Genomic DNA, 25,252 nt, shown 5'->3' with positions numbered 1-25,252 from the left:
CGTGGTGCGCGAGCAGGCGGCCTGGGCCTGCTCCCGCGCCAGCGCCGCCGCCGCGCACCGCCTCGAGCAGGACTTCAAGGTACGACACATGTAGTACACTGCCGCGTGGTGCGCGAGCAGGCGGCCTGGGCCTGCTCCCGCGCCAGCGCCGCCGCCGCGCACCGCCTCGAGCAGGACTTCAAGGTACGACACATGTAGTACACTGCCGCGTGGTGCGCGAGCAGGCGGCCTGGGCCTGCTCCCGCGCCAGCGCCGCCGCCGCGCACCGCCTCGAGCAGGACTTCAAGGTACGACACATGTAGTACACTGCCGCGTGGTGCGCGAGCAGGCGGCCTGGGCCTGCTCCCGCGCCAGCGCCGCCGCCGCGCACCGCCTCGAGCAGGACTTCAAGGTACGACACATGTAGTACACTGCCGCGTGGTGCGCGAGCAGGCGGCCTGGGCCTGCTCCCGCGCCAGCGCCGCCGCCGCGCACCGCCTCGAGCAGGACTTCAAGGTACGACACATGTAGTACACTGCCGCGTGGTGCGCGAGCAGGCGGCCTGGGCCTGCTCCCGCGCCAGCGCCGCCGCCGCGCACCGCCTCGAGCAGGACTTCAAGGTACGACACATGTAGTACACTGCCGCGTGGTGCGCGAGCAGGCGGCCTGGGCCTGCTCCCGCGCCAGCGCCGCCGCCGCGCACCGCCTCGAGCAGGACTTCAAGGTACGACACATGTAGTACACTGCCGCGTGGTGCGCGAGCAGGCGGCCTGGGCCTGCTCCCGCGCCAGCGCCGCCGCCGCGCACCGCCTCGAGCAGGACTTCAAGGTACGACACATGTAGTACACTGCCGCGTGGTGCGCGAGCAGGCGGCCTGGGCCTGCTCCCGCGCCAGCGCCGCCGCCGCGCACCGCCTCGAGCAGGACTTCAAGGTACGACACATGTAGTACACTGCCGCGTGGTGCGCGAGCAGGCGGCCTGGGCCTGCTCCCGCGCCAGCGCCGCCGCCGCGCACCGCCTCGAGCAGGACTTCAAGGTACGACACATGTAGTACACTGCCGCGTGGTGCGCGAGCAGGCGGCCTGGGCCTGCTCCCGCGCCAGCGCCGCCGCCGCGCACCGCCTCGAGCAGGACTTCAAGGTACGACACATGTAGTACACTGCCGCGTGGTGCGCGAGCAGGCGGCCTGGGCCTGCTCCCGCGCCAGCGCCGCCGCCGCGCACCGCCTCGAGCAGGACTTCAAGGTACGACACATGTAGTACACTGCCGCGTGGTGCGCGAGCAGGCGGCCTGGGCCTGCTCCCGCGCCAGCGCCGCCGCCGCGCACCGCCTCGAGCAGGACTTCAAGGTACGACACATGTAGTACACTGCCGCGTGGTGCGCGAGCAGGCGGCCTGGGCCTGCTCCCGCGCCAGCGCCGCCGCCGCGCACCGCCTCGAGCAGGACTTCAAGGTACGACACATGTAGTACACTGCCGCGTGGTGCGCGAGCAGGCGGCCTGGGCCTGCTCCCGCGCCAGCGCCGCCGCCGCGCACCGCCTCGAGCAGGACTTCAAGGTACGACACATGTAGTACACTGCCGCGTGGTGCGCGAGCAGGCGGCCTGGGCCTGCTCCCGCGCCAGCGCCGCCGCCGCGCACCGCCTCGAGCAGGACTTCAAGGTACGACACATGTAGTACACTGCCGCGTGGTGCGCGAGCAGGCGGCCTGGGCCTGCTCCCGCGCCAGCGCCGCCGCCGCGCACCGCCTCGAGCAGGACTTCAAGGTACGACACATGTAGTACACTGCCGCGTGGTGCGCGAGCAGGCGGCCTGGGCCTGCTCCCGCGCCAGCGCCGCCGCCGCGCACCGCCTCGAGCAGGACTTCAAGGTACGACACATGTACAGGGTGTTAGGTAAATGGGTATACGAGCCGACACTAGCCCATGTTAACATCTACTATATAAAAATAAGTCGGGTTTTCCTCCCTGACGCTATAACTCCAGAGCGCACGAACCGATTTCCACGGTTTTGCATTCGTTGGAAAGGTCTCGGGCTCCGTGAGGTTTATAGCAAAGAAAATTCGGGAAAAGGGGGTAAAACAGGATCCACGCGTACGAAGTCGCGGGCGGCCGCTATGGTCATATAAATGGTATGGTGAAGTCAGAAATTTGATATCATCATTTTAATTTTTGTAATTTTCATACAAAATAAAATTTATAAAATTCGATTTGTGACTTCACCATACCATTTATATGGCCATGTTAACATGGGCTAGTGTCGGCTCATATACCCATTTACCTAACACCCTGTATACTTCAAAGTACGATACTACTATGTATACTACAGCTCAGGGAGCTACGGAAATCAAGTTTCTGATCCTAAAAAGCCTACAGTGCTCTACGCTACGCGTCCAAAAACGCCTTCAGGGATAGGATGTTGTCGTTCAGGAATATTCGCCGCTTGAATTCGCTTTCGCTACTATTTTGTGCAAGCGAGGGATTTCTCGGAGCAGCATTAACACTGCTGAAGGTGAGGTCAATCAAATCAGAAATGAGAAGATCGCAGGAGAACCAAAGTAACTGACATAGCCCGCAGAATTGCTAAAATCAAGTGGCAGTGGGCGGTGCATATTAGCTCGCAGAGCCGATGGCCGGTGGGGCAGAAAAGTTCTTCCATTGCGACCACGGGCCGAAAGAAATAGTGTGGGCAGGCCCCCCACTAGGTGGACCGAAGATTTGGTTTAGGTCGCGGGGAGTGCTTGCTAGAATGCGGACGGCGCAGGATCAGCACTTGCCAAATGTTTGTCTCGAAGCGCTGGTAGGGTAAAAAGATTATGAGACATGTAAAGGCTCCTTAAGAGCAAAATACTTGACGATTTGTAAGTACTATTTAGGGGAGAGTTCGGTATATTGTACCGCCGGGTAAATTGTACCACCCTCATATTTCGTAAAGTATTTATTGAATGTCTGTAATTGCAACACTCAGCGATACACAACTAAATTCAATTAATATCGGCCATGTGGTTTTTGCTGTGACAACGAACACGTGTGTTTTATTTTGAAAAGTATTTTTTCATTGTTTTCAAGTAACTTTTGACAATGCATGTTTAGTATGTAATTTTGTTAAATTTAATCACAGGGTGTTTCTAATATATTATTTAAAAGCGTAAATTAGCGTGGATTACAATTATTTGAAACATTTTTCTNTCCGGCAGCAGGCTGGAGTGAACTGGATGCGTGTGGCCAGGGACAGAAAACGGTGGAGGGTTGAAGAGGAGGCCTATGTTCGAAGGCGAACCCAAAGGCTGACATAGATAGATAGATAGAAATATCCTTGGACATTTTACACTGCGCTTCTAGTCCCAAACTAAGCAAAGCTTGTACTATGGGTACTAGACAACGGATATAAACATACTTAAATACTTTTTTTTTGTAAATACATAGATATTATACATAGAAACACGCCCAGTCCAATACAAACAAATATGTTCATGCACACAAATGTTTGTACTGTGCGGGAATCGAACCCGCAGCCTCCGGAATAGTAGTCCGCTTCGAACCACTACACCAAACGGCCGATATGTACAAATTAAACTTTTAAATTTTGCTCTGTACCTATAATGAAAATTACAGAAGAGCTATCAATGAGGCATCAAATGGGCACCTAAATGGGCATGGATACATACAGAATACCGCTACATTTCTTACTTTATAGTAAACAAAGTTTTCATGCTGCTGTGTTACTACAGTTTGTTCCGACTGAGTTGGCTGTTCTCTTCGCTCGGGATTCAGGCGAGATTGATCGCGCACTAGCGCTACCGGCTGGCTGATTGACGGCTAAACCCTCCACTACTCACTCCAGGGTCTAGGAAACCGCGTGTCTGTGTACCTGTCATGTGGTCTTAGGCATACGTCTGTTAGCATTCTACATTCTACGTCATGGCTACGCTACAAACAAATACAAACATACAGTGTTTTTTGAATGCGAAATTATTCTAGTTAACTTCTAAGTAAATTCATGTTTTATTTTTTATGAGAATATTATTAATTTATATTGCACAAATTACTTATAGGTAGTCTTGTAAGCTCTAAAAGTTAATATTACGCTTGTGTTAGGAGGGTTCACAACAATTTTTCAGCGAACGACGGGGCTCAAACTAGGTACTCTGGAGGACTCTGTCACCGATAGATAAATAGATAGATTCGTTTATTTGCAAACACTTTAACACACATTATGTATAGTTGCAAAAAGACAAAACAGCAGGAGACAAAGATAATAAGCACGTTTAATGAAACAAAATTAGCATTTAAAATAGTTCCCTGCGTCAGAGTGATGTGTGTCGCAGCGATGCAAAAAGCAAAGAGCTCAGTGTAAATACTGCCATCAAAGGGGCAGAACACCGATTTGACACAGTTCACAGTTGGGCTATTGTCGGCTCAAGTAAATTAGTTAATAATGTGATTAGTTTAACCGATAAAGTACTGGCACCTTCTCTTTTCGGATGTTCAAAATTAAAAACAAAAAACAACTATAACATAAGAATCCATCTGATTAAGGAAGTTTTGGCGGTAAGGCATAATTAGGTCATTGTGTTCTCCTGTCGAAACGAAATAATTGCGGTCCCCAAGCGCTTATTAGGGACTGGTGGAATCATGACACTTTTGCTGACGAAATAGAAAAAGATTCAGTAAGAGCAACACCTTACGAATTACGAAAATCGTCATGTCAAGTTAAATACAGCATCCCAAATAAAGGGGTCAATTTGTGTCAAAAATGTATACAGGGTGGAAACGATAAAGTGATCTCACTCGATTATTTTTAACTAAACTATACAAGATATAAAAAATTGGTTAATGATCCTGAAAGTGCTTCACGATTAGGGTATGCAAAACCGAAAGTTTATCAAAAACCGATTTTTTTTTCGGTTTCCAAGAAAAAAAAACCGGTTTTCGGTTTTTAATCGGTTATTATCGTTCTATTTTTTTTTCAATCAACTAGAAGTTACATACAGCGATTTGTTACGTCCTGTCCGTTTTGTGTTAAATTACATTATTTAAGAGAGGGTTATAACAGTTTTGATAAATTTAGCTTATTCATTAGGCATTATTGGCACATAATGAATAAGCTAAATTTAACTCAAGGGATGGTAGTTTATCTCCATTGTACGTAATAATTCAACGAATACGTTTTTAAAATTCATTACCTACTCTGTCGGTTTAGTATTTTGTTAATTACCACCATGTACGTAATGTACCTACATCAAAAACGTATTTGTTTACTATTACGATTGATATAAGCAATATCTTAAATTAAAAAGTAGAATAAAATGTAAAAAGCTTTATTTGTGAACGTTAGGGGGTATTTCTGTCAAATTTTAATACACAAGTATTACAGTAATAAGCTTCTGCAGATATCGCAAATAAATGAGATTCAATGTTCAAAACAATTCAGAAATAAAAACTGTTCTATTCACTCACACATAGGTTAATTATTCACTGCAATAATCATCAACTATCTGAATCGCGGGGTGGGTCATGTCAGGTGGCGCGCGCGGGCGGTACGAGTCTTAAATAATTATCGGGGATTCCCCGTTCAAAGGTAAACGGCGGAGTAACCAAGTGACAATGTTGCCAAGTTATTGTAAAATAACCAAATATTCGTCAAATATCAAAATACCCAGGTTATATTATAATAAAATGATATTGCTTATTTATGGAATTTGTTAAGTGTATACAGATAGAAAAACCGATTTAAATCCGGGTTTCGATTTTTAAAACCGGTTTTAGAATTCGTCGAAAAAGGGCGGTTTTTCCGATTTTTCGGTTTCCGATTAACCGGTTTTGCATTCCCTATTCACGATCCCTATCAAACAGTATATTAAAGGTTAGAGAATAAACTGGATCTGTCCGAAAATTCAATGTTTCTAGCTTCCATATCTTAATGAACTGTTTTTTTTTTAAATCAACTTATTTATTATTACCTCAGAATATACGTAAGTAACTAACCACTGGTATAACGGTATAGTGAGCCTACTGCACACATTTGTAGCTCTATAATGTTTCAGCCACTGTTATAAAAAGGACGGGAGTTAATTATATTTGCAAATTGTATAATAACGTTGATTAATGTTCACTCTACTTTATATTTGTTTAACACGTCAGCCCTGTACAAACTCGTCTGAAATTCGGGGTCTTTGTTTGTGAAGTAAACAATCAAGAATTTGCACTGAAATTATTTATTTATATTTTCAAGTAATCATTTAATTAATAATATACAAATTACGTGGTTTGCACATAAGAAAGAGGTATTTTTTATATAGGAATTATTTTAAATTGTAGTATTAGTAAATCAATTATTAATTCGGTGTCGGAAAAGGGTTCGAATAGAAGAACACCCTATATTGCTAAAATAAAGTTGGCTTTTATATCTTAACAACGGGACCCTAAAAATGATAAATCAATCAGTCACAGGTAGTCAGGTACTCGTATTAGATCGATTGTATCGGAATCGCGTGCCGATACGCGTGGACGTACAAACATTTGGATTGTTGTGTCCACTAACCTCCGTTGAATTGAAATACAGGTGAAAAAACTCGGTGAAAAGACTTACAACTTTATTGCAACACCTTACACTCCAATATCATGCGTTGACTTTTCAAGAGGTTTAGCTAGGTTTATAAATAACTATTTGGACATTCTGGCAAGAGATCCTAGCCTTAGAAGATTTGGAAGAAAGAAAATATAAATCTTAAGTAAAAATTGACCTTGAAAATATTGGTGAGTGTGAAAATATGTAGGTACGAGTTTAAGCGACTTTACCTTATTCTAAATTGGGAAAAAAGATCTAAAGACATAAAAAACGACATAAAGACTACAATAAAATAGGCACGTTAAGTATTTTATGGCATTTATTATTCCAAGAGTTCCATAACCCATGGCATGTATGGTGGTTTTCACGAAGAGTTGAAGGTCGTTACTCCGCAAGGCCAAGTGGACGTTTAATCCAATATTACGAGAATATTAACTAAATTCAATTACCAACTCGTTGCCATTGTTGTACCACTGCACGACATCGTCTTGGGTATTTGTAAGTATTCTTAAACCCATTCGATTGACACTTTTCAATTAAAGAAACGAGTATTCTATATAGACCTTGAAACTAATACGGAATGGAGTGATGTTCACTTAATGCTGTTATAAATAAAGCTCTAAACAATATAACACGTTACGTAGTACAATGTTACCGGCAATCTATATAATCCGGCATTCTATACAATACGCTCAGGTAATGTATGAAATATTATTCATTTTATACTTTGTCCAGGTTATGTAATACAATACCCAAATGCGCAGTCGGTATACTAAGTATACTTTTCGAAATCTATTTCTAGTTACTCTCTATGATAGTAGAATAGAGCTAATATTGTGTGAGTATGGTTATTTAAGTTACACTATAGGAGGATTGAGGAACTAACTTTTCCGCGCGACGCTACCACCAAGATCTCGGATTATCACAGAAATCTCAAAAACTTCTATTTTACTTGTACACCCTGTATACACAGATTTTTTAGTAGGCACTTGTTTAACAAGTCATAAATACAGATACACGTAGAACTTGTAATGTGGACCGAAGCCAAAGTGGAATCCATTCAAAGATATGCGCATTTTTATGATCTACAAAGGTATTACGACTTACGAATCGCATTCCCATTCTATTTCATAGAATATTTAAAGAATACGATAAACGTGTAGTTTCATAATAATGTTTGACATTATTTTATAACAATAATGAATCTTATTACAACAATGTCGACCGTTTGGTGTAATGGTTCGAAACGGACTACTATTCCGGAGGTAGCGGGTTCGATTCCCGCACAGTACAAACATTTGTGTGCATGAACATATTTGTTTGTATTGGACTGGGTGTTTTCTATGTATAATAAGTATGTATTTACAAAAAAAAAGTATTTAAGTATGTTTATATCCGTTGTCTAGTACCCATAGTAAAAGCTTTGCTTAGTTTGGGACTAGATAAGCGCAGTGTAAAATGTCCAAGGATATTTAATATTTATTATTATTATTATTATTCATGCTAATCTACGAGTATAAGACATGAGCGTAGAGATTGCAATCCGGATTATTCGAAATTCGAAAATATCTGAAAAATCCGGATTTTGAGGCTATAAAAAAATCCGGATTTTGACTTTGAAATCCGGTTTTTTCGAATATTTTTACCCCAAAAATTGTATCATAAAATCATAAACCAAAATATCTATTGAATGCAACATGGATGCAAAACAAGCGAAGTTTTGATTGAACGCACCCGCACTTCGTCGCACAACACTCACACCTGCACTGTGCCTGCACAATGACGCGTCATGCCGCATGCGTAAGTAAATTCGCTAGTCGGCCACAGTGCCGTAACTAGGGCGGTGCCAGCGGTGCCCAGGCACAGGGCGCAGACCCTGGAGGGGCGCAGAAATGACCAGACCAGTATCTAGTTTTGTTTCATGCACGCTCCGCACCCCCCCCCCCGCACCCCGTAGAAGGTTACTTTTTATTCAAAAAGGTTACATTTTTTTATATTTCTCGCACCGGGCGCATAAAAGGCTAGTTACGGCACTGGTCGGCCAGTAAGTTTTATACGAGACGCTGATTCTGAAACACCATATCGCCGAGTTTTAAAGAGCAGCTAAATCGGCAAATATCCCTTGCAAGTGTAAGTCATCATCATCATCATCTCAGCCATAGGACGTCCACTGCTGAACATAGGCCCCCCCAATGCTTTCCATGTTGCCTGGTTGGTCCACCTTGTGGGTGGACGTCACACGCTGCGTTTTCCGGTACGCGGCCGGAGTTTTGGAGTGGCCAAATTCAAATTCAAATTATTTATTGCATGTCACTCCAGAACCTTGCTGCCCCATCGGCCGTCAGTTCTGCGTACTATGTGCCTTGCCCATTGCCACTTCAGCTTGTATCCGTCGGGCTAGTATGTCAGCGACTTTAATTCGTTTACGGGCACCGAGCATAGCCCTCTCCATAGCACGCTGTGCAATTTGAGCTTCTGTATAAGGCCTACAGTGAGAGGCCACGTTTCCGAACCATAAGTCATCACCGGTAACACACATTGGTTGTAGACCTTAGTCTTCAGGCACTGAGGTATTTTGGACGAAAAGATGTTGCGTCGTTTCCCAAACGCTGCCCAGCCGAGTTGGATTCGACGATTGACCTCTTTCTCGAAATTGGACCTACCCAGCTGAATCGTTTGTCCGAGGTAGACATACTTGTCAACAATCTCGAGAATTGAGCTCCCAACCGAAACTGGGTAGGGCGCAACATGGACATTGGACATAAGCTTTGTTTTCTCCATATTCATCCGCAGGCCAAGTGTAAGTAGAGATATATTGAAGATATATCTTCAACCTCGCCCATCAAGTTCACCCAGCGGATCCGATTTGCTTACATTAATTCATCTCGAAATGTCATTGTATGAGAATGGGGGTAATTGTGGAGAAATCCTTAAAAGAGTTCTAAACAGGTTGTTGACTATACCGCCGACAATTTAGCTGGGTTGATGATGGAGTCAAGAGGTGACCATAGGAACTCTTAAACGAAACGGCGGAATCGCATCGAACTTGGGTACGTTGGATTTGTCTTTTCGAGCACTTTAGTGCCAGATGATGCCCAGGGTCCTGATGATGGATTCGGGAGGTGGCCATAGGAACTCCTAAACGAAACGGTGGAAACTCATCGAATTTGGGTTTGTTGGATTTGTCTTTTCAAGCACTTAAGTGCTAGATGATGTTCAGGGTCCTGATGATGAAGTCAGGAGTTGGCCATAGGAACTCCTAACCGAAACGGCAGAAACTTATAGAGTTTGAGTTCGTTGGATTCGTCTTTCCGAGCACTTTGGTCGTAAATAATGACCAGTGCCCTGAGATTGAAATACAACTTAAAAGTGTAAAATAAAATTATAATAAAAAAAATGAGCTCCCTGGCCTACCTGGAAATCTTTATAGACTTCGGACAGGTCTGCCGTAGTAAGGAAAAGGTGGGGATTCTTGGATGGATCAAACTTGGAGTGCAAGTGTGGTTTTGTTCCCCAGTCGACGAAGCACATGATGTCGTGCCCTGCGTGCCCAAACAACTGCAAGCAGGAAGATTTAATGAAGGCTACTGATAACGCCACTCTTGTGGTGGAGTTTTGGGCTGACGCTGTGTAGGTTTGTTGTCGACACGACAAGAAGAATAAAAAAAATATTTTATAGGTACAAGCAAGTTTTTATTCTGAAATGCAGTTGTACTAAAACGAAAAAAATAATGCAAGGTTCAAATAATTTCGAAAGCTTGTAGCGCAAACCGAAAAAAAGAGGAATAAATTTCATGCGCGATAATAAAATAAAACGCTTTTCTTCAAATACTTACATCTTTTTGAAAAAAACTACGTTTTATTTAAATTAAATTGATGGTTTAAAAAATTTACCCACTATTCGAAAAATCCGGATAATCCGGATTTGTACGTAACACAAATCTTGAAAACCGGATTTAAGAAAAATCCGGATTTTGCAATCTCTACATGAGCGCTCATTACCCTTGGGCTACACATATCGCGATAACATTCGGGCGACATTAATTTGACAGGCGCGTAGGCGGAGCGAAGTCTTGTGACTATGCAAAAAAGCATCGAAGTACATTAAATGCGAATACTTGACTACACTCATTGTGATAGTGCGAATCTTCGAGTTATCGCAATGTGTATGGCCTAGGGATTACAGATGCACTAAGGTTTTTAGATGAAAACGTCACTCTCGCGCAGTACTCACGTATAATTATTTCTGAGGCTTAAGTTCCATAAGGTACATCCTACCCTACATGTCGTTTACAAATAATTGCCGTTTTAAAGCATATACAATTTCGGTCATTCCTTATTCATTACAGTTTTATATTTTCACTTGTTATGCACCATTTCAAACTAAACGAAAACACCCTTCTGTCCGCCACACGTCGCTCAGGCGTGTAATTTGTTAGTCCTATGAATAAAGAGGCTAAAGAGCAGGGAACAAAAGGCCATAAATTCAAGAGCGGATTGTCATCGCTCGCTCACAATCGAGCGGTGTTGGCGAGCGACTCCAGGATAACGGCCAATCTCTTCCAGTAAAGTGGAAGTTTGAAATTCTGCAGCAAGAAGTTTGCCGATAATAGCGTATTTAATTATGATATTAAATAGTTCAAAACTTAAAATTGTTTAACTTTTGTACAGCGCAGTATTAAACAATGCGCGGACAAAGGCTTATTTATAAATATTTTGCAACAAAAATTTGTAGTCTGAGGTACAGGCGTCTCTATTTTATATGTTTATCTTATTACCTTTTTACAACTTGTTCGTTTAACCTACTAACAAACAAAGAAACAAATTAAATTTTGATGAAATTTAAATTAAACTTAATAGGGATCTAATATCTTGATATAAATACTGTAAAAAAAAAATCACCTGTGTAGAAGTGGGGCCAACTTAGTGGATAAAAACGTATCCCCCATAATAAACATTTATCCGGGTATATCCTTAATGTCCTTGTTTTCGTTATCCTTGGACGTAAGGGAAATCTAGACGCCGTCATAAATCACGGAGAAACATAAAGTGTACGCAACTGGCCCACTTTGCTTTGGATATAGTCATTTTAAGTTCTAAAAGCTTTTTGAGTGACAGACGTATGGCAGAATTGTACACCACTCAAAGTAGAGCTAGAGAAAATTAAAAATAAACAATACCTACGACTGAGATTAGCCTAGTGGTTGGTGGTTTGCAACAATGCCCATTGGATGCTGTTGTGGATTCGAATTCTGATACTTTATGTGACAGATTGAAATCTTCGCTGAAGAAGCCGCAAGCAGAAATTTGTTTAAAAATGTGGATGATACAATGCAAGCAGAAATTTGTTAAAAAGTTATTTTTGAACTTGAATATCACCAAGGAAAGCCTTCATTTTCAACCGACTTAAAAAAAAAGGAGGAGGTTCTCAATTCGACCCGTATGTTTTTTTTTCTATGTTTGTTACGCGATAACTCCGCCAATTATGAACCGATTTGAACAAATTTTTTTTTCGGCGTATAGGTAATACCTCAAGGGTGGTCCCATTTAAATTTAATAATAGAAAAAACAACCCCCAAGGGTGGAAAATTGGGGATGAACTTTTTTATACGCAATATTTTTAATTTTTAGTTTTTTTTTGTGTTCACGCATTTGAAGTCGGTTTTATTTTTTAAAAAAGTTAATTATTCTTTATATAGCTGCATAATTTGCTCTTCCTTTCTTAAAATTATCCACAAAAACCGTAGTTAAGTTTAAAATATAAAAGCACGTAAAAGCTAGTTACCTTAATAAATTGCGCAGTATAATTAGACTAGAAAAAATAATGAGCTTAGGAAGAAGTAACTTCATATTATTAAAAGTTGGGAATAGTTTAAAAACCTAATCTAAAACTTCCCTGTGTTAAAATAGGTCACTCTTGTTAGCGCCACTGTGACATGGGGCATGAATGAGTTTATTATTTTACCTCACAACGAGTAGTTTTATACTTGAACTAGCTTTCCGCCCGCGGCTTCGCCCGCGTGGAATTTTGTCTGTCACAGAAAAACTTTATCGCGCGCGTCCCTGTTTCAAAAACCGGGATAAAAACTATCCTATGTTCTTTCCCGGGACTCAAACTATCTCTATGCCAAATTTCATCAAAATCGGTTGCGAGGTTTAAGCGGGAAAGCGTAACAGACAGACAGACAGACAGACAGACAGACAGACAGACAGACAGACAAACAGACAGACAGACAGACAGAGTTACTTTCGCATTTATAATATTAGTTGGGATGTTGTTTCAAAATACGGGCTGCATTTTAAAATTGTATATGTTCTCATCTTCCTTTCAAAGATCTTGCTGTATTCCATATTTAAGCAAACATTGTTACGACAACAACCCATTCAGCTGATGGGATGAAATGGGTACAACAAAATAAAAACGTACTGGCGTTTTTATCTTAATTTTTATGAAGAAAGAATTTCCGAATTGTTAGTTTTTTAAAGAACTAATATTGTATTTATAATTCAACGTGTTGGGTTGTTCGCAAAAGTGCCCGTAGCTTGAATGTATCTTGCCGATGCGGTACGGTGCAGGTCTAATGCGTAACTTTTAGCACAACCAGTGTCAATTGAACTGTGTTCCGGGGTCAACTCGCTGTTAACAATGAATAAATGAATGGGGATAAAACTAGTTTAAGAATTGCTGCTAAAACGATTGCTGGGTTTTGGCTTTAATTGTGGGTAGGTACGTAAACAAATTCGTGGCGAAAAGTTGCAATAAAAGTAGTCTTAACTTGTGATAATAATAAAATATTTAATTCTTACTATTTGTATAAATAATGTAGGTATTTAATCTATTTACGATACCTGTTAGAATGTAAAACGGTTCAAGAATAAATAATGTCACTTTACTTACATACTTTGAAGTCCTAGCCTGTAGTTAAAAATCAATTGACGACTGGATTTTTTTCCTATTTGATTGATAAAAACTTAAAAGCTTTACCGAATCATATTTTGAAGTGATTTGTGCTGTTTATCTTTAAAATCTGAAAGAAACATTGCGCCAGTTCAACCGCTTTCCACTTCCGCGTTGAATTTGCTGCATTTTCCATCTCCGTAAAGTTTAACTGAGTGCATTTATTATGCAGATAGGTCGCCCGTCTCGTCCTTTGTAAATCTAGGTGATTCGGCAAACTAAATGTATTTGTTATTCCGACCTTTTTTGTGGACCGAAACTTTTTCACGTCAATGAAAAAAGGAATAAAAATTAAAAAGGGAACTGCTGTCAAGTTTGGTTTTCTATTTTCAAAGTTCGCGGGTGATTTGAATTTGGAACTCACCGACGAGCGCGGCGAGCAGTGCGAGCGCGGCGGCGAGCACGGCGGCCGGAGCGGGCGCGCGAGGCATGACTGCCGGTGCCCGCCGCACCGCCCGCCCCGCGCCCCCGAATGCGGCACTGCGCTCAAGATGCTTTTCCATGTGCTACGACACTGGCCCGCTACTTATCCTAGGGCCTACTGGACGACGGTGCTACGGGTTACTGTCCGTAGCGTTCGAAGCGCATTGCGTAGCAGATAAGTGATTTATTTTTTTGATCAGAGAGAAGTTATCTGTTTCAGATAAACTTCTCATTATTACTTAGGATGAGTTGCACCATCTTACTTTAACAACAAACGTCAAAAACCTGTCAAACTCCATACAAAAATCACAGGTTCTTGTTATAATTACGGTTGAAGTAAATTGGTGCAACTCAGCCTTATACATTAGATATGTTTTTAATATTCATTAAATAAAAGTTAATTACTAAAATTTGTCATTATAGTTACACCAAATTTTTTTTTTTTTTTATGTGACAGACAGGAGGCAAACGAGCAGACGGATCACCTGATGTTAGCTTAGAATCCTAAGAATTTTGTAGAGGAAACAATTTTGGCCCATGGGAGACAGTGTAAGATGCGAAAAAAAGATCGCAGCAATGTCAACCTGTTTAGTGCATGTGTATAGAATAATTTTATTATGGAAAGAACCTCATGAAAACAAATGAATCAAACAGGGACGTAATGGACGTTTCGTCCTTTGATTGTTTTATGTCGATTGGCAGCATTGGACAAAGACATTGTTGTACCGCACGCTCCCGCATTCAATTTGCACGCGTGCCCGCTCAGGTGTGCATCGCAGGACGTCTGCGACAGTCTGCGTCCGCTCCTGTCGCCGAAGGGTTAACAGGCGCCGGCGGGTTAACGGATGATAGAGTCATGGCCAGTTCCTGAGGTAGGTCTAATACAATTTTGTCTATTGGTAGATGCTGTCATTGGTTGATGCAATCTAAACGAAGCATTGGGTGTTTACTGATTTTAATTTATTTATTTATTTAATTAATTATAATGCAAGCGAGCTCACAGACTTTTTTCGCTTACAGACACTTGGCCATGTTTTGTTAAGATGAAATGTTTTGAAACTCAACCTGAAAAATATACTTTTTAGAAACCTTTTATTCATATTCGAGATATAGACAAACATTATTTAAACGCTTAAAAAAAGCAGTAGGAAACTGATCACTTCTCGTTCATGCCGTCAGTCGTCCCGAGTTTAATTTAACTGAGATACATTACAAAAATCACAAATTTTCACTAAGCTAGGATTCAAATCCGTCGCCGTTGACTGAATGCAGGACTAATAGACTTTCTAGTTAAATTAAAATAAGATCGTATTTTCTAGAAACTATTTAACCTTGCTTAGAAATGAAATTAGTTCAATTCAACGTTTAAAGTGAAACCCGATAAAGTTAATGAGCCATTCCGAACAGCGAAGCGTTTTTCTCTAGCGATTTTTAATAACGTGGAGTGACTTCATAGATTGCTAACTTTGTAGTGGAGTAGATAGTTGAATCATATTTTTTTAAATTATTATAACATAATTTCACATAATAACAGAGTTCAAAAGGCGAACTTAATGCCATATTGCGTTCTCTTCCAGTCATCCTTTGGGCCATGCAGAAAATAATAATATTAAATGTAATTAACCCTAACCTTTTAATAACAATTCTGCCATTATTTTTAGCAAATAAACAAGTGGAAATAATCCTACTAATATTATAAATGCGAAAGTTTGTATGGATGTCAGGATGTTTGTTACTCTTTCACGCAAAAACTACTGAACGGATATTGATGAAACTTTACAGTATTATTGCTTATAACTCAGAATAACATATAGGCTATTTATGACGATCGATTGTGACAAACTAAATTTCACGCGGGTGAAGCCGCGGGCATAAGCTAGTATTTAAGGTATGGTTTTTGTTTATGTTCTAATTCATATGCGCGTTCGTCGTGAGCTTATCTTAATCTTTGCCTCCCTTCTCATCCCTCGGGATATTTAATATTCTTGTGATAAAGCCATCTGGATATACTCGTACAGCAGTGGCAGGCATTTGTTTCATTTTGAGGTAGTCAGTAAGTACTTACTCATAAATAAAGTCAATAAAGTACTATGTAGGTTGGTACTTTATTAAAGTAGCTTAATTTTCGTTAGCCAACTAAACGCTGCCTAATCACTATGCTATACTCCGCTTGCCCTTGATATTATAGCTTTACTATTGGTGAAATAATCTTCTTTATCTGAAATATGTGGAAAAACTTCTCCCACAAATAAAATTTGGCAAATTTTACCCTATTGTGAGTATTAATACCATTTGAGCTCTGTTGTTTCCGTGTTCCACCAAAATAGCGACACAAATACCGCAAATAACACCTAGTGAAATATGAGTGTAAAATATTTCTCACTGTAACCGTCTACAATGTTAGGCGAGTGTTTGAACAGCAAATACCTGCCACCTCTGCCACTGTTGAGAATCCATAAATAACTTTTGTATCCCTGATATCTTTCAGGACTACTCTACTACCAATAAAACTGTAATTTTTATTCATAAAAGTTTAGTACAGTCCCAAAACAAAGGACAATAACTACAATTATCAAGTGAAACATTTTATAAAACCGATGGTTCTTAACTTCAGAAAGTTAATTTTTAATTTAGTAGCTAACTACACATATTATTTTTTTATGCTTGGTACACTTATGCGTTTGGTTCGAATATGCTCCCAGATTTGGGAACAAGTCATAAATAAAGCAAAAAGTCTCATTTTACGCGACTGATTTCCCCCAAGAAAACCCAATACAACAGGAGGGCCATTTTATATCGGCTAAGTTTACAGGCAGTCTTATTATTTAGGTATAATTCCTTCAGGACCTAAGCAGTGTCCCTGGGCAGCCGTAAAGCGTGGGTATCGTGACTCCCGACAACGTTGTATTTGTTATCTCCAGCCTCTCCAGGTCGTCATATCTATGAGAAGGGGCTAGTAGTGCAGGAGACCGTGTCACATTATTACAAAGCCATGCAAGCAAAATTGCTATTACATCTGAGAATAGGTAGGTACATACGCAAACTATTGGAATGACAGCGATAAGGCAAAACAGTACTAATTTCAGATTTAAGACAAGATTAATATTTTTTAAACGCCATAAAATACCTATACATATTAAACATTTAAAGATGACAAATGAATTTAGATTTTCTATTTAATTTTGTTGCAGGGCTCTACACTGTATCACACGGCATTAGGCTCTTGGACTATGCGGTTCGTCACTGGAATCCGCTGTCTACCAAACAGAAATGGAAGTTTAATAAGCATTTTAAGTGGGTAAGTTTGTTTATTCCCATATATGAATTTACGCTATATGCATTTGATTTTAGTATGCTGACATTTTGACAAAACCTGTATTAAAACTGGCCACAACTTTATTGTGATTTACGTTAAGATGCAAAGTTTTATTTGTATAATCTTCTCCTCCTTATTATGTTTTATCTAGATATGTTGGTAAGAAAGTTATTGAGTTTACCTAAGTTACTCATTACGTAGTAACTATTATCTTTAACTTACAACTCCTTGTCAAAGTGAACTAGCACATTGATTCGCACATATCTTAACTCCAACTTAGACTAAACTTTGTCTCAATGCCATCGAGTTAGGAAGTTGGAGCTTGAGATATGTTACAACTGAAAATATATCTGCAGTCAGGTTCCATATTGTACGTCTAATGCCGTGTTAAGCCTCACCCACACTAGAGATCTTTGAACGAATGGCAGCGACAGAGACTGTGTGTGTCTCTGCTTACTTAGGTACATAGCTACTAACAGAGAGTTAGCAATAAGTTTCCTGACAATAGTAAATTAGATCCTGCGTATCAGCATCGGCTAGTTTTAACGTTAATTCGTGTACAAGGCGCTTAAATACAAGTTTATCTGAAACTATTTTCATTAAAAACTACGTGAGCCTTTATAATAGTGAGAGGCAGGGATTGGTATATCTCACTTTATTACGGTTTCAAAACAAACCCAGGTTTTGCGAATCGAAAGTGGTCGTAAAACCCTTCTTTTATAGTCGAATGTTTATCTTGTGGTCGCAGCCTTATGTAAGACGCAGTGCAGACGAAACTTAAGTGTTTTACTTAACGAGTTAGCGATTGGAAACAATTATTTATAAAATGGCGATATTTTCTACTTATTCAAGCACCAATTCATATAACGGTACTTACCTAAAGATCACTATAGAAAACTATGACAAAACAAAGGTGCACTTTACTACCCGCATCTGTCTTCTTGTACGCTTATAATTCTGCCTAACTACACTTTTAATATAATAAAACATATAAATGTATTCAAAAATTTCAAGCGAAACCGTGTTGAATGCTAGTTTCAAAATAATCAGGTTTGTGAAAAAATAAACGAAAAAGAGAAACGTGAGCCGGCCTCTTCCACACAAGTAACTGTCACTCATTGTCAAATGGCCCTCGCAGCCCTTTCATTACACATAGAGGCAGCTCTCCTGAATTTCAGGCCTCCCAGCACACCCACGCCCTCTCTCTTTAATGAAAAAGCTTTAAATTGTACTGAGATACGGCTCGAGTCTTATAATTGCTGATTGCGCGAATTAAACATCTTACAAATTGAGAAATGTAGAGCGGAGTTGATTAAAAGATATTTTGAGGAAGTTTGAATGAAGAGCCATGCTAAATATTAAGAATGATTTTCAAAGTAACTGTGAAACTTGCTAGCGAATTCGTATGTTCTAAGAATCTACTTTGTAAACTTGAATATTATCTTTACCTTCTCAGAAAAAATATGGGATAATATGAAACTTGTAACAAGGTGTAGAATATAAATATTAATGTAACCGGANTCTTTCATTATATACCATGAACATTAGCAAAAACAAAAGAAAACTATGTGTAAAATGAGATTGAAAAAAACTGGTCCAAATTAGCGGACTCTCCCTTATTAGTCTAAAAACAAATAAAGAAATTTTGACTTTGACTTTGGTCGTGGAAATCCTTGTGGGAGGCCTTTGTCCAGCAGTGGACTTCATTTGGCTGAAACGAACGATTTAAAATGCTTGTCTTTCTCATCAGGCAACCTTAGGCCGCGGGGCAACCCTGGAACAATGGGCAACCTGGCTGGAGAACTGCGTGAAGAACGCTTTAGCACCGCACGAGCGCCGCGCCGACTATACGGCGCGCGCGCGCCGGCTCCTGTTAGATTGGTCCTTCTACTCCTCGCTCGTCATCCGCGAGCTCACGCTGCGGTGAGTTTTTATTTTATTTTTATTTATTTATTTAATGAGCAACATAATAAGCTTACAGAAAACCCAAAGCGCTTACATGTTTAGTCACCACATCGATTACAATAAAATTANTTTTTGGGAATAATGTATTTTTTTCATCCAAGCTGGAGCAGCTGGTTTTGTAATTTTGATAACAATTTAGAGAAGCATTATTCAGGGTTACGTAACAAAAAAAAAATTTGGAAAAAGTGAAGATTTGTGGCAACACGAGTAAAAGGACCGTCACCTGGAGTAGAATTTTTTGATTTTTTTTAAATGCCTATTATTTTTAAAATATGCCACATACATTTTTTTTTATATTTTTCTGATAACCAGCACAACTTGCCTCAAGACCCAGTTCCGGCTTGACGTTACATTACGGGACACCTTGTATAGTCAAAAAATTACACAAATTATTAAATTAAATTAAAATTAAATTCTGTTTAAACAGAATACCAGACTTTACAGCCTAGCTTCGACACCCCATCTAGTTGATACACTTATGCCCGTTTTCACCATCAATCCCAAATTTTTTAGTGACCTCTATACAAAATTCCTGTTATGTGTTACTATAGAGGGGTCACTCAAAAATTAGGGATTGATGGTGAAAACGGGCATTAGTCCCAGTTTTTTGATTCGTAGTTGAAATAACCAATAGTCAAATGACAAGTGGTTAAATATCAGAAAAAAATGTTTTTCGAACAATGGTTGGCTTGACTTTTAGTACATTTTTTAACTATTAGTTTACATTTTATTAATATTTAACCATTAGTAGCAAAATTTAACAATTTGTTATTTTGACTACGAATAAAAAAACTGGGCCTTAATCATATCTATGTAGTTAGTGAGGACATTACGTGAGGCCGCATGGCTGCAGTCAGCTATTCGGCAAAACAAAAATTTTGTATATGATGCATGTCGAGTACAATCTTATCAAAGCATCGCTGGTTCCGATTTTTGCCATGTTGGAAACCATATAGTTGAATGATGGTAGCGCCCCCCTGTCATTGAGTTTGGTGGGACAGTTCAGTGTGGGTCATCTATATGCCCTGTCACATTATAATATGTCAATGTCAAAGTTGAAAGTCTCGCATGTAATCAATATTATTTAAGGACTCCCGAACTAGCGTATTTCGAGTGTCGTCCAATTGTAAATCCGGTAGATATATGCGCAAGCTCTGGCGAGACAACGACGTTCGAAAGACGTTAGTTTGGGGGAGATCTTATACAGCGCATTATCAGCCCACGTTACATCACCGCTGTACGTTCAGCAGTGAACTAACGTTGTTGTTCAATGAGGGTTTTCGCGTATGAAAAATCCGCCAGATGGCAATACGTAGACGCGAGGTTCAAATGCTGCATGATTGGTTATTTTTGACATGACATTGACAGATATGTCAAAATCCACCAACCACGCAGCAGTCAGACCCCACATCCACGTCATCTAGCGGATCTTTCATACGCGAAAACCCTTATTGAACTCTGCCTAACAGAGCGTATGCGCCTTTAGGGCCTTGTCACGTTGGCGGATTGAAGGCGGAGCGCCGCTGCTCCGCCCAGAAAACGCTTGCAATCCGCCAGTGTGGCAAAGCCTTTAGTGCTTGTTCACGTAGGGACGCGCGGGCGCGGGCGCGGGAAACGTCGCGAGCTCGTGTTCACATTGACGACCAGGCGTTCGCGCGAGTGTGACGTACTATCGTTTCTAGCGACAAGTGAAACGCGCGCGCCGCCGCTAGTTTGACATGAACACACACAAACATCTTCACGCGTTGAAATTACCGCGAGCGCTCCGCGCGCGCTAGTCGCTAGCTTGCCCGCTAGTTAGGGGAGCATACAAGTATTACGTAACGCAATTTGGGGGGGAGGGGGGTCTCTTAAAACGTTACGATGCGTTACAGGGGCGGGAGGGGGACTTTCTTACAAGAGGTTACGTAACATAAAAATAAACAAAATACGCAAGTGTTGCGGATTACAAATCTCTTGTTTTAGTTAGTATGATTACCGCAAAAGCAATTAAAACTATACCAAGGACAAAAACTATAACATAACTTTTAGCGTCGTTAGAGTAAAAAAAAATGGTCACTTGAGTGTTACGTAACGTTTAGAAAGGGGGAGGGGGGGTACAGAAAAACGTTACGGTGCGTTACAAGGGGGGGAGGGGGAGTCTAAAATCTTCAAAAATTGCGTTACGTAATACTTGAATGCTCCCTAGACCGCACGTGCGTTTCGTACGTGAACACTTGGAATCACTACATATGTTTGATATTTCGTCACCGCGCCCGCCACCGCGCCCGCGAGTCAACGTGAACAAGCACTCAGCGCTATAATTCGCGCGCTCGGAACGCGTTCTGTGGCCGCGGGCTGGTGTTCGTTATTGACTCGGACAGCGATCTCCACGGCAGGTCGGCGGCGTCGTTCGGCTCCTTCCACCTGCTGCGGCTGCTCTACGACGAGTACGTGTCCTACCTCATCGAGCGCCGCGTGGCCGCGCACCAGCGCGCGCCGCCCATCTCCGTCATGCAGCGGCCCATGGTGAGCCACCCTCGACCTTATGTGTAGGACGGTAGGGTGCACCCGCTGCGGCCTGTACAAGTGCGTGTCCTTTATTCCCAGTAGTCCCTTTTAGCAATTCCTTTGAAGGGACTACTGGGAATAAAAGGTGCGTGTCCTGCCTCATGGAGCGCCGCGGACGGAAATCATGAAGATATTTTACAGTGAAATGAAACTAATGTAACGTCATTTCTCCGATGAAAGGTTTTTCGAGATTTTATTGCAAGTCAACAGTAGAAACTAACCAATTTAACAATTCTTAAATACTCCCACCTAAAGTTTTTAGTACTTTTCAGTTCATTTCAAACGATACTTTGAATTTACATGATTTGCTTTTACTTAAATGTTTAACAAACCTTTACCTACTTTTCTGTCGTACTCTCGCCACTGACATTGCACCTAATACATAGTGCGTTAATAATATTCCATCCCGCTCCCCAGGACGAAGAGGAAGAGATCGTGGAGGAAGCCCCGGAGCCCGAGGCCGAGGACGAGCAGGACTGGGACTGGGAGGACGACGACGACGACGACGACGAGCCCGACGCCAAGAAGCTCAAGCTGCCCGGCGAGCTCTAAGCTGCAGTAGGCTGCGGTGTGACGATGCGGTATGTTGTGGAAGGTAGTTTTAGCAAAAGTAATCGAGCGTTTTGGGGTTAAAATTTTTGGTATCATTTGATTAACATTTGGTAAATGGGCTTGTTTAAAAAATTAATTTAATTTTTTTCATCCAGTTAAAAATATTTAAAAAAACATCAGAAATCTGCCTTGGAAAAAGTTAAATGACCATATTATTGATTTGTCTTTGTCTAACTCGCCACAAAAATCATATATGGTTCTATGGTATGAAAACGGAAGTCTGTTCTATTTACATTTCTTAACGCGGAGGGTAGTTGTGTTAAAAATGGCTTCTAAAGCATACTGCAAGAAACACGTGCAATGTTGCACTGGCGTTGCGTGGAGCGCTAAAGTATTTACTGGAGCAGTTGCAAAATTAATAACATAATAGATTTCGAGCAACAATCTACAATAATGTTGATCAGCAACGTTGCGTTATTAGTCCCTATTCACACTAGGGCGGTCACAGTTGGCATTTAACACTTGTGCTCCAAATGGCATAATTTAGTTTGAGAGCACCAATCATGGCAACTCGCTCTGGTAAACACTTTTAAGGTTGTAAAATATTGTAGTTGAAGTATATTTATATCGATTATGTAATCTTTGGTGTATTGTTTAAACGCCTTACTTAGATCACGTGACCTACGGAGCACTAATTCTAATAGAAAAAGCTAAATGATATTTTCCACGGCTCCTATTTGGTCAATGACTTTGTGCTCCTGAAAACCACAGGTCAAATGATCTTAGCAAGACGATAGCATATTCAATATGTGTGTGTAGTAAGTGACAGCTCGTCTGTCCGTTTCTAGATTTATAGGTTAAACGGGACGGGTTCCCGATGTAGAAACCATTAGTTCATACGCCTGTCTCTCGTCTTTAACTCGGAACAGTTGACGAATCAGGGTATACATATAAGACTTCTTATATACACGAGCGGCTCATAGCTGACGGCAGTGGCAAAGGCAGCTGTCGCCACCTTACGCTCATGTATAAGAAGCCTTACATCTTTTTAGGGTTAACCAACTATAGAAAATGACTTGACGCGAGTCACAAATGAGGCAGAGGCCCACTTTTAAGTCACTGAATACGAGTATATTAATATTATGTCAATTGAAACTAATGTTATACGTTAGTTTTGCTCAGAGATGGTTTATGAAAGTGGGCCCTAAATAGGTAGTCTACTATACCTTACAATAAGTACACTACGTTTCAAATCGAAATAACGATATTGTAAACGTATATTATAGTCTTCACTTATCCGTAGATTTGTAGTGATGAAAGTAGTTGTTAATTTTAGTCTATAATATTGTAAAAACCATCTTCATCATCTTATATCATCATTAGATTAGGCTAGGTACCTAAGTACACTGCTTGTAAAATAGCTTTGCTCACTGTGTGTCATTATTAAGGTTTGTTTGCCACCAAAAGCTACAAATATTCAATGCCTCATTTTCTTTGTACGCACACTCAAGGAATAGGAAGTCTTTCTTTACGTAAAGACGTTTAGTTTCGCAATTATTTTTCTAGTCATGCCCACAAAACAGGAATTCGTTAATTTTTGTAGGCTTGGTACGATTATGTAGGCTATAAATAATAAGAATTAATATATAAATAAATGTATCGTAGATGTAGTTAATACCTTAGAACATGTAGTCCCGTTACATATCCCACAATTAGGCAGCTTATACAATCTTAAATTCTCTTAAAACTGTTGCGAAAGAGATTTAAATAAGAGGATATTTTCATATAATTGTTTTTGAGTATACAAAATCTATGATTTTTAGGTGTTAAAATAAAATATTATGCATACATATATAATTCTGTAGTTCTAACTGAATATTCGTCTATTTATGACTTGTGTAAGTGACAAGTCAATAAATGTGTGTATAATTTTAAACATTTACGGATGATTCCCAGGTTAAGTATGCCTTATGTATTATGTCCATATTGATAGGGAGGATTGACCATTCCTATTTTTTGTAAATGTTTCTAGAACGTAAGATTTGGTCATAAAGTTGAATTCGGGAAGAATGACGTCGTTTCTCTATTTGATAAATAAACGAACGTCGCAAATTAACTACACAAACAACTGCAGTATCGAAAAGATTCTGAATTGACCTAGTGTAAATAAAACTTCAAACATTTGTTGTTATTGAATTTGGAAAATAATGACCATGTACGTTTGTACGTAATTTATAGATGAACGAAATTGGATGTTATGCTGTAATAAGATAAAGGGGAATGTTGAGGAAACTAAAAAAAAACATCAATATTTCTAAGATCATTCATTAAACAATACATGGACTTCTAGAATGACAGTTACATCGCAAAAGTAGCCCTTACTTACTGGTATGTGCTAGGGCCCATATTATTACAATATTGTATACAGGCAGAACATCGTTTTCGGCACTCGACGCTAGCTTACTAGTGTTGTGTAAACCAAAGAACGTTCGAACTCTGTTCTAACGTACCAAAATTTGCTCAGAATATTTCTAAGTAGACTTCATGGATGGTTTTCGTCGCTCGGTAACACCCAATGTACAAGTAGCGTACATTCTGTAGGCATGAGGTCCAGTATCTAAAGAGTACTTTAACTCGAACGCTTATTTTGTACATAATTTGGCGTATTTGAAACCATAGTCCTGGTTTTCTGTTTGAGTATGCGATCGTTAATACTTTAGTTGATTTTTGTTTTCGCTTGTGTTATTGCTTGCTGTTCGCACAAATTCTTCTAAGTGGTTATATATTTACTTAAATATTCCATCAAATATATTTTGTTGCATTTTTAACTCATTATTATGTGTAACTTATCTAATAAGGCCTAAATCAGTGTTTAAATGTTTATGTATTAGGTGGTAAATTTCGTAGTTATTATGTATACTTATTATGTATCTATCCGTAT

General features: G+C 40.5%; 1 protein-coding gene across 1 annotated transcript; it reads left to right on the top strand.

Moving 5' to 3' along the window:
• Positions 1-88: 88 nt before the first annotated feature.
• On the top strand, positions 89-22,378 carry LOC114365051 (uncharacterized). Its single transcript, XM_028321502.1, has 16 exons — positions 89-93; positions 199-391; positions 433-495; positions 537-599; positions 641-703; positions 745-807; positions 849-911; positions 953-1,015; positions 1,057-1,119; positions 1,161-1,223; positions 1,265-1,327; positions 1,369-1,431; positions 1,551-1,847; positions 18,995-19,167; positions 21,588-21,717; positions 22,177-22,378. The coding sequence occupies exons 1-16, from the start codon at positions 89-91 to the stop codon at positions 22,309-22,311; spliced, it is 1,563 nt and encodes a 520-aa protein (XP_028177303.1). The 3' UTR covers positions 22,312-22,378.
• The last annotated feature ends 2,874 nt before the right edge of the window (positions 22,379-25,252 follow it).

The sequence above is a fragment of the Ostrinia furnacalis genome, unplaced genomic scaffold (assembly GCF_004193835.3).
Source record: "Ostrinia furnacalis isolate ACB-3 unplaced genomic scaffold, ASM419383v2 OfSCF7542, whole genome shotgun sequence".
In the NCBI taxonomy this organism is placed as follows: Eukaryota; Metazoa; Arthropoda; class Insecta; order Lepidoptera; family Crambidae; genus Ostrinia; species Ostrinia furnacalis.
This window is presented reverse-complemented; position numbering and strand designations above follow the sequence as displayed.